The sequence below is a fragment of the Anneissia japonica genome, unplaced genomic scaffold, assembly GCF_011630105.1.
Source record: "Anneissia japonica isolate Jap-2015-1 unplaced genomic scaffold, ASM1163010v1 scaffold287970_len125826_cov170, whole genome shotgun sequence".
NCBI classification, from domain to species: Eukaryota; Metazoa; Echinodermata; class Crinoidea; order Comatulida; family Comatulidae; genus Anneissia; species Anneissia japonica.
Window position 1 is genome coordinate 43,574 of NW_022715127.1, and position 18,871 is coordinate 62,444.

Genomic DNA, 18,871 nt, shown 5'->3' on the forward strand with positions numbered 1-18,871 from the left:
TACATAACCTCCTTGGTGGCGGTAGAAATCGTTGCTATTATCCAAATAATACACAAAACAATTAAAGCATAATCATGAATCAGTAAAGAATAAAACAACAATACAGTGCAGAATCGCATGGCCGGACACACTCTTAGTGAAAAAGTTTTCCTCCATTAGTGGAAAAGGAAGGGCGCCTTTTGCGTCTGGATATACTTAGCAACAGAAGGGCGTCCTGTACGTTGGGCACGAAGTATAGGAAACTTGCATGGATATCGACTTTTCAGGTGACCTATGGTCAACCCATTTTAATAATGTATCGGTGGAATCAATGGAAATGTTAGGGTTTATCAAACGGTTTGTTGGTTTTAACGATACTACAATATTACTTAGATTTTTTAATGCTCTTTGTCGTCCCAGTATCGAATACATTGCCCCTTTGTGGAATCCACACCAAAAAAGAGCCTTAAGATAGATATTAACAGTCAATAAAATGTATAGATTGTTGAACGCGATTTTGCTGACAGGCTTAGAATCCTTACTTGATATGGTTCAAAAAAGCAATTACATAGCATTATTTTTGTTGTAAAATGCTTACATGATTTAATTGATTAATACCTTGAAAGCTGAGATGAGTTTGAACCTTACTTTAGAAATCCTGCATACGGGCTTGAATACGTACCTAAATTTGAGGTATCATTGATTTTTCTTTAAATTTAAGTGTTAAATAGCATTATTAATTGGTCTGAAAATTCTTTCAAAATCCACATACATTGTAGGAGAGAAATACAAATGATACAATTATTAGACATTTTATTAAAAAATTCATTATAGTTTTGATTTATTTGTATTTAATCCAATTTGATTTAAGTATTCTTTCATTATAAACCAGGATCAGATTTAAACAAGTTACCTGCCTGTATATGTGTTATCCTGAATAAATATTTTCAAAATACATTTCTTCCATATCATGTTTACCGAGCAGGGTGTTATATACTATGACACTAAATTAAGCAAATACGCATTAAGACCTGTGTTCATGTGAAGGCAGCCAAACGTATTGGCCAATACCTGTATAATTATTTAATGAGATGTATGTAAATGTTTACGAATCTTACACACCATTTATACTATAATATTTACCAACTTGAGTGTCATTTGGGAAAAGTTCTTCAAATTGCATATTGATAAGGATTGTAGCAATGTTTCTGTCGTTGGCGTTGAAAGTGTTTTTCTTTACATTAAACTGCAGTAAGAATTTATTTATCTTTAGATTTGTATTTATATATATCGTATGAACTTTAGATAGTTTCATGCATCTAATCACAGTTCTTAAGTAGTCAAGCGTTTTGCTACGAGATACAGTTCCTTTTAGGTTCAAGGTCCGGCTAGGGAGTCGAGCTTTAAATTCTGGTGTGATCGTTTAGCTCTTCGAATAACCGTCACATTTACAGCATATTGTTAGTATTGGCGCAGAGTAAGGTTCTCAACATAGAGGTCGGTGGTTCGAACCTCTTGCTTTGCATTTCGCTTGTGTCCTGGGCAAAGGCAAGTTATCTACATTTGCTAACCATAACGCCTGGTAGTTTGTGTGCAATAGACCTTTCCGCTAAGCCCCAATTGCTAAGGTCCCACAACTGAAAGATAGCGTAAACGTACGTAAACACGTGCGTGTACAAGGGCGTATTTCTAGCGCTTTCTGATTGGTCAGTTGTTAATTTTGATTCACACACCAGAAAGTCACAACAGGACTAGACATTCTCCCCACGGAATGAAAAAAGTTGCACTTTTTGCCGGTTTGCCAATTACATGGACCGACTTAAAGGTACAATAATAATAACATCGCTAGCACATTGTATAACTTAATAGCAAAAAGGTTGTTTATTTATTCAGAAATTATATACAATATATTATTATATATAAGCCTAATATCATTATATTATTACGTTTCTTATTCGTTAAACGTTGGTTGGTGCTGCACAAGGATTCCCATTTTTGAATTTGAAAACCGTCAAGAATACATGCATATACACTTACGATCAACTATGTAACGCTCTATTATTTTTCTTAGCAATGAGTAGAGTAAATGAATTAGGCCTAAGCCTCTTATGCTTAATTAACATTTTCACAGGGCAGTTGTGGATCGCCACTACTGCAGTGATAGGATGTTCTGAGAAGTTTTGGAGGGTCGAAAGAGTACCGTTGCCAACGAGAGCGGGAGGTGGTGGAGCCTGCCGTTTCAAAAACAAGACTTAAATTCTTCTTCTCTGCTGGTGCTGGGTGCTGCCACGGCATCTTTCATATGAATTGGGCAAAACACCAAAAGATAATCGCTTACTCATGTCCGGAAAATAGTCCCCCCTATAATACCACACGTAATAACGCAAGTCTTGCATAAATTCAATGCTTAAAGTTTTTCTATTTCGAAGACACAAATTAAAATAGTTCATTTTGTATTCAAAGATCATTTACTACGTGTCAAAGTACTTGATTACGAAGCAATAAAAGATCATGTATCAGAATAATATGGACTTATTTGTGTGTTTGTTAATTAGAGAAGAGTTTTACATTGAAAGATCAAGTTATTTAAACATACAAGGTAATCGATACGAATTGTCCTTTATTGTTCAAGTTTATTAGCAGACAATATGCCTTAAATGGTTAAATAGACCCTGTGGCGATTATAAAATTTTGGAAGCCTAATTTACTGAACGTATTTATTTAAAATGATAATATTTTGTCAAAATACACACTTGTGGTAGGTTTGATTCTGAGTTTGGAATGCCAGGCCAAAGGTAGAGTTGATGCTTCGTGGACACAAGACTGTCTGCGTACCTGTGAATATCCTGCAGAACCGAAAGTATGTGAATATGTATTCTCAGCAAAATGGTTCTACTCCATGTCATCCTACTGTTTCGATTGCCCATTGAATGTGGACGACTGCTACTTAGACGGATGTGTAGCACTTGACGGTTCCGCTCGACCAGTTGTCGTAACCAACAGCACGATACCCGGACCGAGCATCCAGGTAAAAAAATAATCAAAAATGAAAATAAGAATATATGCCATTAGCTCATTATGTTTATTTGTCGAAGGGTTCCACGATTAAGTGAGGTGGTTTGGGGGTGGGGGATGGGAGTGTGGGGGCGCTAGCCAGGAAAATAAGGTAATACAGCATGAAAAGATTTGTAACTAAGCCTAAGTGGTACTAAACACTTTCTGATTTAGATTGGAAATAATATCGAAATCATGACAGCACAAGCTTAAGTGCGATTCGATTTACAAGAAAACAAAAAAAAAGGTTATTTTAATTTATCTTCGAAAATAATTAAGAATTAATAAGAAACAGACCGTTTAATTAAAAGGAAACCTTCGAATGGTTACCGGTAACATATCACAATACCAGCAGGTATGACAAATCAATGAAGTATTAATACAAACAAGATTGATTTTCTCGTTTGATTGTTTGAAGAGAATTAGATATTCCTCTCGTTACGACCGCACACTGCGGCGCGATCGTAACATGTATTTTATTATACGGATTTACACACAATTATTCATATGGTTCCTATAAGTGTGTATATATATATATACATATATATATATATATATATATATATATATAAATACAGTAATTGCATCATCCATTTAAAAATATTAGTCTTTACTTTCAGGTGTGTGAAGGTGATACAGTTCGAGTGAAATTGATTAATAATCTACAAGACCACGGTGCCTTGACAATCCATTGGTATGGAATGCATCAAGAGGGTACAAACTGGATGGACGGTGCATCTATGATAACGCAATGTCCAGTTGTGTCTTCGTCTTCATTCACCTATGAATTTACAGCAGATCCAGCTGGGACCCATTGGTGGCACGCCCATTCTGGTTACCAGAGGTGTGATGGTATGTATGGATCATTGATTGTAAGACAAGCGAGAGAAGTTCAACACAATGGCTATGCATATGATTTTGATCTTCCGGAGCATGTGATGATGTTGGCGGACTGGAAGAGTCGACCCGCCATGAGTACATTTTTGATGACGGAAAGTCCAACCAGATACGTCATTCCAGAAGAGCAAACGTTTTCAATATTGGTGAATGGAAGGGCGAACGAAATTCCCTTTTATGATGAAAATAATAACACCTACTTCACACCTCTTTCAACGTTTGAAGTTGACGAAGGAATGACATACCGTTTTCGGGTGATCAGCGCGGCTTTTGCTCTGTGTAATTTGCAAGTATCAATTGATTCACATCCCCTTACTGTCTTCGCAGTAGATGGTTCTCAAGTGAGTCCCAAAGAAGTAGATTCCTTCGTTATAGCTCCAGGAGAAAGGTTTGTGATGGAATGTTTCTGACTTCCTTTAATATTATAAAAACCTATGTCTACTGCAGAATATGACTCGAAATTATTTCTTATTCTGGGACAAATTTCTAATTTTATTCTATAAGATCTGTTCGCTACATTTGCAGACAGATTTCTAAAAGAATCTTTTTTTTTTCATTAACAACGCATTTTCGCGTGTAGTAAAATGATAATTAAGCCATGATTAAATTATTGTATGGGATACCATAACATTATATCTGATTACGTAATAAATAATACGAAACTATCTGACTAGTTAAAATTCCATCTTTCCACCCAGATTTACAGAATCAATTCTTGTCAAATAATTCCTATACAATATTTCCTCCTCAAGTAGGGCTAATTCAAAATATACTAGATACACTGCCATCTGTTTAGTATATTTGAACAATAACGTTAAAATAGTACGGTAGTGAATATCACGTGGGTGTAGAGAAATACATATTTGTTTCTGAATTGTATTAGGTACGACTTCCTGTTGAAAGCAACTGCTGAGCCGGCTTCGTATTGTATATATACCGTTGGAACATCATCTACCGAGTGTGTTGATGATGGAGTTGCCGTGTTGCAGTACAGTACTGGTTCAAAAGAAATACCTTCATGCTTACCTGTCCCAGACGTCCCTGCGTCTCTTACAGATACAGCGATATTTTCCGTACTAGAGTCAGATCCACTGGGTAGGGAGGAAGAAAATTTAAATCAATCAATGAATATTTTGATCGATCAATCAATCAATCAATCAGTGTAACCAATCAACCAACAAACATATCGACCAATCAATCAATCAATCAATCAAACAATCAATCAATCAATCAATCAATCAATCAATCAATCAATCAATCAATCAATCAATCAATCCATCTATTAATCCGTCAATGAATGAATGAACGAATGATACAATGAACCAATCAGTCAGTCAGTCAGTCAGCCAATCAATCAATCAATCAATCAATCAATCAATCTGTCAGTCAATAAGTCAATCAGTCAATATCAAGCAATCAGTAAATCAGTCAATTAGTCAATATCAAACAATCATTTCCGACAGATTTCAATAATTAATTACGTTACAAACATATATATTTTCTTCTTGTTTTCTTTTCTAATTACACTCAATCGATCCAATCAATCAATCAATCAATCAATCAATTAATCAATCAATCAATCAATGACGATAGATGACGAGAATGAACACATGATATGTATGTTGTTGTTTTCTTTCCTAGATACACTAGATCTAGATCTATATACCGTAGATGCCATATATTACGTCTCCTTGTCTTTACTACTAACGACGTATTACACTGATGACGGAAGGCGTTTAGATAGTGGTGTACTTTCAAATTTCCAAATTGACAATGTCAATTTTGTCTTCCCAAATTCTCCAATTCTGTCAACTAATCGGGACGACATAGAAACGTGTTATCCGAATCAGGACAAGTCTTTCTATGACAATTGTGCCAAGGAGGTGTGTGACTGCACAAGTGTTATAAAGCTGCCCCTTGGAAAGGTGAGAGAGTATGTTAACACGGCAAAATATTAGGTATAATACTTTATCAAGTATATATATATATATATATAAATGCCACTGGTCACAACCTATCACCCTAGGTTACCACCACTAAGGGCTATAATTCAGAAACATATGCCCATCCTACAGACCACAGAACGTCTTAGGTCTGTTTTTCCGGATACACCGTTCATAGCCTATCGCAGACCACCTAACCTTCGTGATATATTAGTACGATCTAAATTCAAGAGGCAAATTAACTCTTGCGACAACCATACTTTGGGTAGTCATCTTTGTGGTTCATCATGCAAAACATGCTCCTTGCTTGATTCTACACAATCATTCAAGAGCAACCAAACAAACCACATATTTCGGATAAGACAGTCAATTAATTGCCTCACCAAAAATGTCATTTATCTCATATATTGCAATAAAAATACTTCTCTAGGGCTTGGCATATAGGCCGATGATAATAATGTGTATTAGTATAGACTATTACATGTTTTGTGGGTTTATGTATACTTTTGTAAGTATATATAATAATATAATACGTATTGGACGTAGTCTATAAATAAAAGGCTCCCAATTATTGTACATTTTTGATATTAACATTCAGTTTATACTTTATACTTTCTATTTATAACAGGTTGTAGAATTTATTGTTTTCAATGTAAATGAGGCTGATTACTCGATGCATATGCATGGCAACTCATTCAGAGTTCTGACACAAGAGACCATTGGAGATGAACAACCGCTAACAAAGGATTATTTAGAAGATCTTGATAAAGAAGGTGCGGGCACTGCTATTCATCACGGACTGTAAAAATAATCGCACTGAAAATCAAATTCTATTTCTTGCATTACTTTTATGACTAAAGTACTGTGTGTTACAAAAAATAGTGTAATTTGGTTCTAGCTAACGAAGATGCTTAGCGGTGGTGGCTATACCGGTACTGGGGTTCCCCGTCGGGGAGAAAACAAAAAAGTATTTAGTTCTCCCCCAACCCCTCCCCACCACCCCGGCGGCGTCAGGCAAGTCCTGGCGCCGCCCTGATGCCTAGTTAGGGCCTCTGCGTCTTCGGGCCCATCCACCGTGGGGATGTATTTTCATTTATTCACAAAATTACATAATTTACATACCGTAGGCATAAAAATAAAGAAGCGGGTCCTGGGGGCCCTGATTTTGGATTTTATCCAGTGAGGGTGCACAGCTGCTACGTCACTACATGTACTGTATGCTTCTACAAATTGAACATTAAAAAGTTAAGAGATGAGAGGCTACAAGAAAATTGATTTGATTAATCTAGCTATGTCGTATTAGAATATCTAATAGTGTAAATGAGCATAGTATTGTTGCATATTTAGAGATTTTCCAGATTTTTCTGGCAGAATATAAATAATGTACTTAAAGAAGCAATAACAATAACAAAATACATACGTTATATATTTTGTGAATCATAGGAAAGCTCTCCCGAATTTCACCCGAGCATGCTCTCATTAAAGATACCGTGAATGTCCCGGCTTACGGCTACGTAATATTGAGGTGGAAGACGGAGAATCCAGGATATTGGCTTTTTCATTGTCAAACTAATAGTCATTTAGAGGTAAGCTCCAGACAATCAAATTTCATTTGACAAAATCATGTGACATGCTTAAATATGGTCATGATGACGTCACATAATGGCCATATATACGTAGGCATATCATTACTATCTATGGGGATACAACAGGTTTTTGTCCAAGAAAATTTGATAATCTGGACAGAGCTTTACATACATGCAGCTATTATAACATGAATTTAGTGCCCGTTTTTTTTTTTTTTTTTTGAATGGATCATTTTTAACATTTATTTAAAGACGGATTAAATTAAAATGGAAGATAATATTATGCTGATCAAAAGTATACTCAAAGTGTTAGTATGAGCTGGTAGGCGGCTTAAATAAAATCACATATTTATTTAAATGTCCGCTTTAGGAAAACAAAAAAAAAAAACAAAAAAAAAAAAAACCTCCCCATTTTCGTTACATGTAGAGAAGAGATTTTGAATAAAGCATTTTCAATTATTGTTGTTTTTACAATGTTTTCTTACTTTTAAATTATAAAATATTAATACATTAACATTAACATTTAACTCTAAATTAAAAATGTCGAATATATAAATGTTCTTATAAACTAAATAGAGCGTGTTCATTGGTGGCCCCTATAGAATAATAAGGGACCTTTCCAAAGTGTCCGTCAAACTTAACAACCAATCACAACATGGTTATAGAACAAGCGCACGCAAATCTTCTTTTCGTAGGTAAGTTTGGAAAAATTTCATGAATTATTCATAACTGTTTTTTATAGACCATATTTTGCGCATGCGCTCAAGTCTATGTCAGCCCATGGTCAGCCTGATATTAGCATCTCTGTATATTATCGCGATAGGACCTAGTTTTTAATCTTGTACGGGCCTTGTATTCGAATCAATGCAAAATTAAAACCAGTGATTGAATTGACTCAGTTGATTCTGAATTTTAATACATTAACCTAAATTTACTATCCGGAACACAACGCAGATCTTTTTTGAAATATTAAGTGGGTTGGGGGACATTTCGTGAGACCACACCCACCTCTGCCCCACGAGGGTTCGCGTTAAGCCCTGTCTATCGTAATAGTGGTGCATGGCATGTGCAGACAATATACAAACAATATGGGTCTTGTCTTGTATTTGAATCAATACAAAAATTAAAACAAGCGATTGATGTGATATTCTGAATTTTAATACATTACATTTATTGTCAGTCTGCAAACACAAAGTACAGTACTACAGTACTAAATAGTTGTTTTTGAAGTCTGTTAAAAGTTCCACTGTGTAAGCTAAGTCTTCGCTCGATGCTGACATCATATAAAATAAGTAACTAAATGTATATCGTTCGTAGCCCTATCCAGTGGCGGATCTATGATTTAGCAAAGGGGAGTAATTAAATAATGCGAGGTGCGATTTGATTTTTTTTTTGGAAATGGCATCTGAAAAGCTTAAAATAGAAAGTGTATGTTTTACAGGGTAGCTTTCTACACGTAATGTATTCACGAAAAAAACAACACACACACACACAAACATTGATCATTGTTTAACGGTAACCGAAGGTGGGGTGGGGTTGGGGTGACTAGCCTATAGGAACTCTAGGTTAGCCACCTATTCACTCTCCCAGATCCGCTACTTCCATATCATTATTCATATCAGCATCGAGCGACATCGATGTCTACGACAGTGGAGTTTCCCTCAGTCCACTGTTGAACATACAGTATAGCCTACCCTTCTTCTAAACTCTTCCACCTGTTTCTGTCTGTATCATCACGAAATTTTGTGTTCCGGATAGTAAATTTAGGTTAATGTATTAAAATTCAGAATCAACTGAGTCAATTCAATCACTGGTTATATTTTTGCATTGATTCAAATGCAAGGCCTATACTAGGTCTGAAAACTAGGTCCTATCGCGATAATGTACAAAGCAGCTGATATCAGGCTGATCATGGGCTGACACAGACTTGAATGATTCATGAAATTTTACCAAACTTACCTACGGAAAAAAAAGCCGAGCACACGTTCCACAAGCACACTTGAGCTGTCACAGCGTCATCCAATGGGCGGGGCTTAGAGGAAAGGTTTATTTTAAACTGTGCCTGTTTTCCTTATGGTTGTCAAGTTTGATTGTAAGTTTTGTATAAATGCGTTTAGTTTTGTTGTTTTTGAACTCACAGGTTATTGTACACATTTGATGAATGTGAATAATTTAATACAAACTGAATATAAATGAATTACATATAATATTATGATTTTACTCAATTCTTATATCTTCAATAGACAGGACAAGCTACAATACTACAAATCGGCGAGATTGACGAAATTCCGTTGCCACCCGACGATATGCCTAAATGTGGTCCATGGGTTACGAAGAGTTGATAACTGTCTCTTATACACTTGTAGAACTGGGTATTATCACTCTACAGACTGTTTCATGCTAATGCAATCTTCAGGAGTGAGAGAATACAAGGGTTGTGCGAGTATCTGCATTATCACGTGTATCGAGCACTATACGTTGCTAGTATTGCCAACTACATTTATTCATTATATATATATATATATATATATATGTATATATAAATATAAAAACAAATTATATATATATAAATATAAAAATAAATTATATATAATCTGCTCCGTGATTGACTGGAACAAGATCATAAACACACGAGAGCAGAGCAGTTTAATATGACACTACTGTAGATTAAATACTTTTGCCCTGCAGTACATGTGAATTCATGAGGGATCCCTCAATCATCATAATATGCTAGCTCAAAATCATCGTTTATTTGTAACATACAATTTATATATACTAATTTAAGTTATGTATTTTTTTTTAGATATATAGAATGTATTTAAAATTATGTACACACATAGAACAATTGTGAAACTGATTAATAATATGTCTACGTAACGTATCGGGATGTTTCTTTTGTTTTGTGTTATTTCAATAATTTACTACTCATGAATTATTATAATAATAATAATAATAATAATAATAATAATAATAATAATAATAATAATAATTTATTTGCCACAATTTTATCATTAACTGAGTTCCTTTTTACTGTATTAATACATAGAAATTGAATAACATACTGTACCGAATTGAATTCAATAATAACTCATTTAATTGTTTTAGAGGCTTAAAGGTGAGAATTACAGTCAACATATTTACCCTGCAATTCGTTAATAATATTCATATCCGTGTTTACGAAGAGCTATCACAGCATCTACCGACTAAAATACAATTTCTAAAGCGTTTGTGTACAGATATATAATTATAATGGGCATAGTATAACTAGGAAGTACCGGTAGTCATTTTACCCTGGTATAACATAGAAATAGGAAATAGTGTATAAAATGGCGAATTATAGAGATGTATATTAATATTTGTGTCTACTTAGCAGTTTATAATTGTAAATGTGAATATTCTAATGATATTTCAGAATATGTTCAAAAAAATGAATATACTATAATAAATATTTAATATCAAAATGGCAGTTAAAAATATTAGACCCTTAAATCTGTTAATGAAATTCATGTCAATGTTTACAAAGCGCTAAGCTTTCATTATCCATCATATATTCGTAAAACAGCAAGTAAAGGTATCAGCAATGGCGCTGTCATTGGTGGCGAAGATTCTTTTTGTTTCATTAAACTACAGTAAGGATTTTTTTCTTTTAAAAATGTATTTTAAGTAAATATATTATAATTAATAGTAATTTGAAAGTAAAGAGTAAAAGGTAAAGTCAGCCCACGGTGCCCGTGGTCAGACTTTTTAAAAGAACATTTTATTGATTTAAAGCTGCCCTCGTGTGCTCGCTTTGGACTAAGCACACGATTTGCAAGACCTTATTACTGTACAATAAGTGTATAGGTTCATTATTGTAGCCCATATGTCATCCATATTATTCAACAGAAAATATAATAAGTCTACTAGACAGATCAAAATAAGTATTACTGTAGTTATGTAGGCCTATATATAATATATAGATTATTTTCATATGGGTCAATACATCAGCTCTATATAAAATAAACAGTAGAGACGAACATAATTATAATATATAGATAAATTATTTTCAGATATTTCAATATTTAACAGGTCAATTTTTACACTATGGTAGTAAATTCAGAAATATTTTTTTCAAAAACATTATAGGTTTGATTCTAAGTTTGGAATGCCAAGGCAAAGAAAGAGTTGATGCTTTGGAAACACACGACTGTCTGCGTACCTGTGAATATCCTGCAAAACCGAAAGTATGTGAATATGTATTCTCAGCAAAATGGTTCTACTCCATGTCTTCATACTGCTTCGATTGTCCAGTAATGTTGGACGACTGCTACTTAGAAGAATGTGTAGCGCTTGACGGTTCCGCTCGACCAGTTGTCGTCACCAACAGCACGATACCCGGACCGAGCATTCAGGTAAAGAATGCATTCACTCAAACATATACTTAATGTCATGACTAGGCCTATGTTATTAGTTTTCTGCACAAAGAGAGAGCAAAATGGTTGTTTGCCTCGCTTGGATGAAACTCTGGGCATGAACACACTCAGATTCTGTACAAGCGTTGATGAGCACATATTGATAGTCTTCTATCAGTATTTAGAAAGGATATTATGTATTCTTCATTTTCAGGTGTGTGAAGGTGATACAGTTCGAGTGAAATTGGTTAATAATCTACAAGACCACGGTGCCTTGACAATCCATTGGTATGGAATACATCAAGTCGGTACAAACTGGATGGACGGTGCATCCATGATAACACAATGTCCAGTTGTGTCTTCGTCTTCATTTACCTATGAATTTAAAGCAGACCCGGCAGGGACCCATTGGTGGCACGCCCATTCTGGTTACCAGAGGGATGATGGTATGTACGGTTCATTGATTGTAAGGCAAGCGAGGGAAGTTGAACATAATGGATATGCCTATGATTTTGATCTTCCGGAGCATGTGGTGATGTTGGCGGACTGGAAGAGTCGACCCGCCATGAGTACATTTTTGATGACGGAAAGTCCCACCAGATACGTCATACCAGAAGAACAAACATTTTCAATATTAGTGAATGGAAGGGCGAAGGAAGTTCCATTTAATGATGAGTATGGAGAGACCTACTTCACACCACTTTCAAGTTTTAAAGTTGAAGAAGGTATGACGTACCGTTTTCGGGTGATCAGCGCGGCTTTTGCTTTGTGTAATTTACAAGTATCAATTGAATCACATCCTCTGACTATCATCGCAGTAGATGGATCTGAAGTGAGACCCAAAGAAGTAGATTCCTTCGTTATAGCTCCAGGAGAAAGGTTTAACGTTGAATCTCTTTAATTTTTTTTTTAGTGATGTTAGTTATGTCTCAACAAATGCAATAATTAAACAACCAATTAATTTTATTTTAATATAATTTTTCCTTATTTCGAAGGGAGTTGTGCATCATTTTTACTCTTATTAACAATTAACCATTTTAACATATTCAGGATACATGAACCGGTACCCAGTATATAAACATAGTAGAACATTAACATTTTGAATTTATTTTGGTAATGTTTCATTGATTGCTAATTACAGATATGACTTCCTGTTGAAAGCAACTGCTAAGCCAGCATCTTACTGTATATTTTTAGCTGGAACCTCATCTACCGAGTGTGTTGATGACGGAGTTGCCATGTTACAGTACAGTACTGGTTCAAAAGAAGAACTTTCATGCTTGCCGGTTCCAGAAGTCCCCGCGCAACTTACAGATACAGCGATATTTTCAGTACTGGAATCATACCCGCTTGGTAGGAAATAGGCACCAACATTAGCATTTCACATAGGCTATGTTCTCACACGGCAGCTAACGGTTAGCAGGATCCGGATCCTGCTAACCGTTAGCTGCCGTGCGTCCACGCGAGAAATTCCCGACCCGGATACTAACAATATGATGATCGAATCACTGGCCAATAAGAAACTGGAAATTGTAAACGCGTACGTGTGATTGGTTGATGATAAAAACGCCCTCAACTTGCCAACCAAAAGCGCTTGCTAACCTTAGCGGTATCCGGATACGGCTAACAATTAGCGCTAACCGATCGGGCGTTCTCACGCAGGTGCTAGCGGTTAGCGCCAACGGTTAGCTCCCGATCCGGGTACTAGGGCTCTCGTGAGAACCAGGCTTTTATTTACATTACCGACATGCAGTGCACATGCATCGAAAGAAGAGGAAGTGAGAGCTGCAGCCCCCAGTAGTTTTGGTCAAGGACTACTCGAAACAATAGGTCAATGAGAAAATTGAAAAAATAAACAAAAACAATTCATTTTCCGAAATGCATTAATTTATTGAGCAAGCAAGATATCCAGAACATTCATCGAAAGTAAACCACGACGAAACACATGCTATCATTCCTTCTATACACTAAAATTATGGTGTATCATTATTTTTTCCTACTAACGTAGAAGAATCCCCAAATTTTAAAGATAGTCATTAGGTGCCACAAAAATTTGTCTTCTACGAGCTTGAGCCTCATTCACACCAAATTCGAATTTTCAAATAGGAAGACCTTATCAAACCGATCAGAAAATCGAATCAGTGCGTAAAAAGGACGCTGGCGTTCAGTGCATCGGAAACTCGTTCCGAATTTCGGTTCGGATCCGATATAAATGCAGATTTACCCACCACAAGTGACACTCGTGACCGCCTGCTGCCTATCGGCCCTTCGTCCAAACTTCCCGACGGAAAATTATGGCACCACATAAAAGTATACCTTAAGAGGCTTGGAATATTAACATGATTTTCGGAGAAAATACCCAGCTGCTCATATAATGCAAGTCCTCTCGTGTGAACACACATAACTGTTCTCACATTCAGGAAGTAAAAACAATCGATACTACGTATATGTAATAAATAATATTTTTCAACTGCTTACAAATCATTCAATTTCTAAAAGTTTTTGAAACAATACTACTAACTTTTGAAACAATACAAGAAAATTTTACTATTTCATTAAGTCTTATTATTGAATGAAAATGTGTATTTTGTTTTCTAATGTTGGTTATTAAAGAAAATTAATGTGCCGAACCGTGTTTAGAAAAATAAACATTGCTAATAAACGGGATGAAAATGTTTTCTACTCTAGATTACTTTGATGAAGATCTACATAGTGTAGATGCCAAATATTACATCTCGTTGTCTTTACTACGGACGACATATTTCAGCGATGACGGACGGCCATTAGATAGTGGTGTACTTTCAAATTTCCAAATCGATAATGTCAACTTTATCTACCCGAATGCTCCTATTCTGTCAAATAAGCAAGCAAACATAGAAACCTGTCATCCGAATCAGGACAGTTCCTTCTATGACAAATGTGCCGAAGAGGTGTGTGACTGCACCAATGTTTTAAAGCTGCCGCTTGGACAGGTGAGCATCTCATTTGGTATTGATCAATTCACACAAATTGAAATGGCCAATTCCCACTTCAATACACTAGCACTTATGTATCCTACGCTACAAAATCATTTGACGATAATAATGATATTGATAATTAATTTCCACTAGGCGAATTTATTGGCGCGAATCGAAGGCATCGGTTCGGTTCCTGAGCTCTAGTGATAGTGCCAGGATCTGCCCGACATGACGCTAAAGGCCCCATCAACCGGGGGCTAGGTGAGCCTCGCCTGGCTGGGGGGGGGGGCAGGGGCCGCCTAAGGACCACCGGTGGGGATCCAACTACGGATATTTGACGGATTTTGGTGATTTTTTTATTAGTTAATTGATAGGCATCAAGCTACCGTAATATGACTTCATGTATGTTTTCTAATGTCGAAACTAGCTTCCAAAACCGATTTAAAAAAAAATAAAACAAAGAGAAACAAAGAGTACCGTATGCAATGTAACCAACTAACTTATTTTTCATTTTATATTATTAAAACCCACGTTATTACATTACTATAATATTACAATAATATCATCTCATCATGGCGAAATACAGGTTTTTGCTAATCCATGTGATTGTGAATTATTAACAACAAAATTACGAATAAGAATAATGTCTTACTGTAAATTGTAAGGCCACCAATTTGCGACATTATACTACGATAAATTAAGAAAACACAATGTCACCGGAAACGTCAGAGTACAAGCTTATAATTCAAAGAGAAATTCTAAATTTTGGCAATTTTGCCTGAATTGTAAACCACGAGGTTGCTTTCCCGATTAAGGTGTATTCCAAGCATCATGAGGATATCAGCGTAAACACCGATTTATTTGGTGTTTACGTCGAATAAATCCAATCCAAGCTCTGATTGGTTGCGCACTTTTTTCGCTTCGCAAGAAGTAGAAACAGTCCTAACTGCCGATTTCGCTGAAGCGAAAATTCCAATAGGAATGTGATTGCGCATGTGCCTGAACCGACGCTTTCGACTAGCGCGAATAAATCCGCAAGTGGAGAACAGGCTTAATAATTAACTTATTTTTCGTATAGGTTGTAGAATTCATCATGGTCAATGTTAATGAGGATGACTACGCGATGCATATGCATGGTAATTCATTCAGAATCCTAGCGCAAGAAACCATCGGAAGTGGACCAGCGACGACAAAGGATTACGTTAGATCGCTCGATGAGGCAGGTCCGTGCGTTTGTAGGATAGTTGTTGAACGCCGCCAGTCTATTTCAGTATTTTTCTTTTTATGTGTACATAATATGGGTGCTGTCTCTTATACACATCTAGATGTGTATAAGAGACAGCATTTACACATTATCACAAACATGGCTGTATACTTTAATCTATGTTTTTGAATATATTGATTGAAGTGATACCGCAGAAATTTTAGTGACTGTTAAGCTCAACTAGTTAAGATTCTTTCTCTAGAACTTACTATTCACAAGAAACATGTTTAAATGCACCACCTTTATTAAAATGTTATTTTCATTTACACCGCAAATTCTTACTAAATAGTATAATTATTTTGATCTAACAAATACGTTTAAATATGCTTAAATAAAAACAAATTCCTAAAATATTATTCTAATGTCTGTACGTACAATATATTTTCCTTTAATAATCAGTCATGAACTGCCATACATATTACTTGATAATTTATATATTCTGTTCAGGCTTGCTGTCCCGAATTTCACCCGCAAATGCTGTCATCAAAGACACTGTAAATGTTCCAGGTTTCGGCTACGTCATCATAAGGTGGAAGACGGAGAATCCAGGATATTGGTTTTTCCATTGCCAAACCAACAGCCATTTAGAAGTAAATATTATTTGAAAATATTTCATTAGCATTAGCTTGTATCAAAGTATACATTTTGTTACGATGTATTCCTACTTTAACCATGTATTAATCCTACGAAATTGTTTGGTTTAGAAATATTTACATTACAAGTTCGCAGAAAACATACTATGGAATGAATAATATATACAGCCAAATATCAAAGGACATGGGAGTGGCAGGAATATTCAAATATCATATAAAGTCTATTAGTTTACATTATTTTACGCATACTGAAGCAATTGAATTTAATTTAATTTAATTTAATTAAATGGTTGGGAAGAAGAATCTATAAATATGAAAATATTGCACCATTAGAAAGTGTATTCTGCATTCTTTAATAAATATGTATTCTTTTTATTTCTAAAAATAGACTGGACAAGGCACAATTCTCCAAATCGGCGAGACTGATGAAATTCCAGCAGCCCCTGAGGATTTTCCAAACTGTGGGCCGTGGCCTTCAAATTAATAATTAGGACGATTATCATTGGAAAAGTGGAAAATAGGCCAGCTTGAAGTATGCCTATGTTTTTAGAACTGATTGTCTAAAGTAAATATAAAATTTGCAATATGGCTTACACAATTTATCTTTTATAGTTGTTTCTATCATTTCATCAACAAGGTAACTCCAATAACAGTCTCATTATAATGCTTGCTTAGGGAATTGACGGTGTATATTATCAAATAATAAAATTAATAACTTGAACAGCAACTGAACCTAGAACTTTGGGACTGGAAGGCAAGCATCTTAATTACCAAGTTAAAGCTCCACTTTTAAATCCATATTATTTTTGTATCATTCAAGACCAAAATAATCATCGTGAAACATAAACCTAAATATAAAAGATTACAAAAAATAAACAAAGTTTACACAACCCATGCCCACCGTATTCAGGGATAACTTTGTATAAATATCATCTATTTATTGGGTTTTTTTCTCTAATTTACATATTCCACTCATTTGTTGTTTGAATTAATTATGTATTAATCTATACGAGTAAATGCATAAGTCTGTACCATATGTTTGGATAATTTCAAATGGTAGTATTAAACATAGTGATACTACATGTAGATGATCACGTGATCATACCAGTATAATTGCCAAACAGTAAATAAATGTAAATTGCATCAGTGCCTTCATATTATCTGTTATTATCTGTTTATAAGCGGCGAATATAAGCTGGACAACGTTCATAACATCTTTACTTTTAGGTTTTTATTTAACCTACCTGTTCATTTATGTAAAAATTCTTCTGATCTATCATGAGAGAAGTTCCTTGTTTTGGGCATAGGCCCTTTGCCACCAGGTCATTTGCCACCTGGCCATTTACCACCAGGCCTTTTACCACCCGGTCTTTTGCCACCGAGGGGAAATGAATTCAGGTAATAAAAGGCCAATTGGTAAACTACCGAATGTGAAATTGCCGTGTGTTAAATGACCGGATGTCGACACAGGCCTCAAGGTGGCAAAAGACCAGTTGGCAAAAGTACGTGTGGAAAATTGCCTTGTGGTAAATGTCTGGATGAAAAAATCATATATTCGCTTATCGCTTATTTAATTGAAACGGGTAAATTTTGTGTTGCAGTAATGGTTATTGGGATCACAGAATTCAATTAGAGACGAAAAAGCTAGGACAGCAATCATATTGAAATTCAAGATGACCGCCTCGAAATATCAATTTTTTAAAATATAATATTTTGTAGGATAGTTGTTGAACGCCGCCAGTCTATTTCAGTATTTTTCTTTTTATGTGTACATAATATGGGTGATGTCCCCACTTGTTATAGGGTACCCACTTTATTTTTCACATACTGAACTCAAAAAGCAAATTGTGCCAAAATCGTAGTAAATTTTGCTATATTTATAACGCAAATTTTAATTCCACAACCCCTCTGTAAGTGTTGCCGAAACTGTACAGTTTATACTTTTTAGCGACCCTTTCTTAGTATGCTTAGTTTTTCCATTTTTACGGTTCCTTAATTTTTGGGTCTCAAATGATAAAGTTGGGGAAAATATTTCAATAACTCGACGTTTCACCTGATCGCTTATTATGTCTTCATAGCTGTCGTAAACATGAGAATAATAAGAGGCTTATACGTGGCCAAACCTACAAAAATGGCACAAAAAGGCAAAAAAAAAAAAAAAAAGAATAAAAGCTCTCTTTTTACAAAGGGCCTCCTTTTAGGGTCGC

General features: G+C 35.3%; 2 protein-coding genes across 3 annotated transcripts; both read left to right on the top strand.

Annotated features, from left to right (window-relative positions):
• The first annotated feature begins 1,131 nt into the window (after nt 1-1,131).
• Nucleotides 1,132-9,801, top strand: LOC117109188 (laccase-5-like). Its single transcript, XM_033251441.1, has 8 exons — nt 1,132-1,230; nt 2,742-3,007; nt 3,654-4,318; nt 4,814-5,025; nt 5,572-5,855; nt 6,502-6,646; nt 7,317-7,459; nt 9,703-9,801. Exons 1-8 carry the CDS (start codon nt 1,182-1,184, stop codon nt 9,799-9,801), a joined length of 1,863 nt encoding a protein of 620 aa, XP_033107332.1. The 5' UTR covers nt 1,132-1,181.
• A 166-nt stretch (nt 9,802-9,967) lies between these two features.
• Nucleotides 9,968-18,817, top strand: LOC117109186 (laccase-5-like). Of its 2 annotated transcripts, XM_033251436.1 has the most exons (8): nt 9,968-11,088; nt 11,585-11,850; nt 12,065-12,729; nt 12,992-13,203; nt 14,539-14,822; nt 15,886-16,030; nt 16,519-16,661; nt 17,053-18,817. In XM_033251436.1, the coding sequence occupies exons 1-8, from the start codon at nt 11,040-11,042 to the stop codon at nt 17,146-17,148; spliced, it is 1,860 nt and encodes a 619-aa protein (XP_033107327.1). In that variant the 5' UTR covers nt 9,968-11,039; the 3' UTR covers nt 17,149-18,817. The 2 variants fall into 2 exon arrangements, 1 of the variants encoding a protein (XP_033107327.1); XR_004445483.1 differs by lacking the exon at nt 15,886-16,030.
• Nucleotides 18,818-18,871: the final 54 nt, after the last annotated feature.

What these genes read in the sequence shown, in the direction of transcription:
- LOC117109188 (XM_033251441.1), top strand. Translation starts at nt 1,182, where the DNA reads ATGTTTCTGTCGTTGGCGTTGAAAGTGTTTTTCTTTACATTAAACTGC. An exon ending in TAAAGCTGCCCCTTGGAAAG is followed by an intron (nt 5,856 to 6,501) that starts GTGAGAGAGTAT and finishes TATTTATAACAG; the next exon opens with GTTGTAGAATTTATTGTTTT. An exon ending in AGAAGATCTTGATAAAGAAG is followed by an intron (nt 6,647 to 7,316) that starts GTGCGGGCACTG and finishes TGTGAATCATAG; the next exon opens with GAAAGCTCTCCCGAATTTCA.
- LOC117109186 (XM_033251436.1), top strand. Translation starts at nt 11,040, where the DNA reads ATGGCGCTGTCATTGGTGGCGAAGATTCTTTTTGTTTCATTAAACTAC. An exon ending in TTTTGTTTCATTAAACTACA is followed by an intron (nt 11,089 to 11,584) that starts GTAAGGATTTTT and finishes AAAACATTATAG; the next exon opens with GTTTGATTCTAAGTTTGGAA. An exon ending in TAGATCGCTCGATGAGGCAG is followed by an intron (nt 16,031 to 16,518) that starts GTCCGTGCGTTT and finishes TATTCTGTTCAG; the next exon opens with GCTTGCTGTCCCGAATTTCA.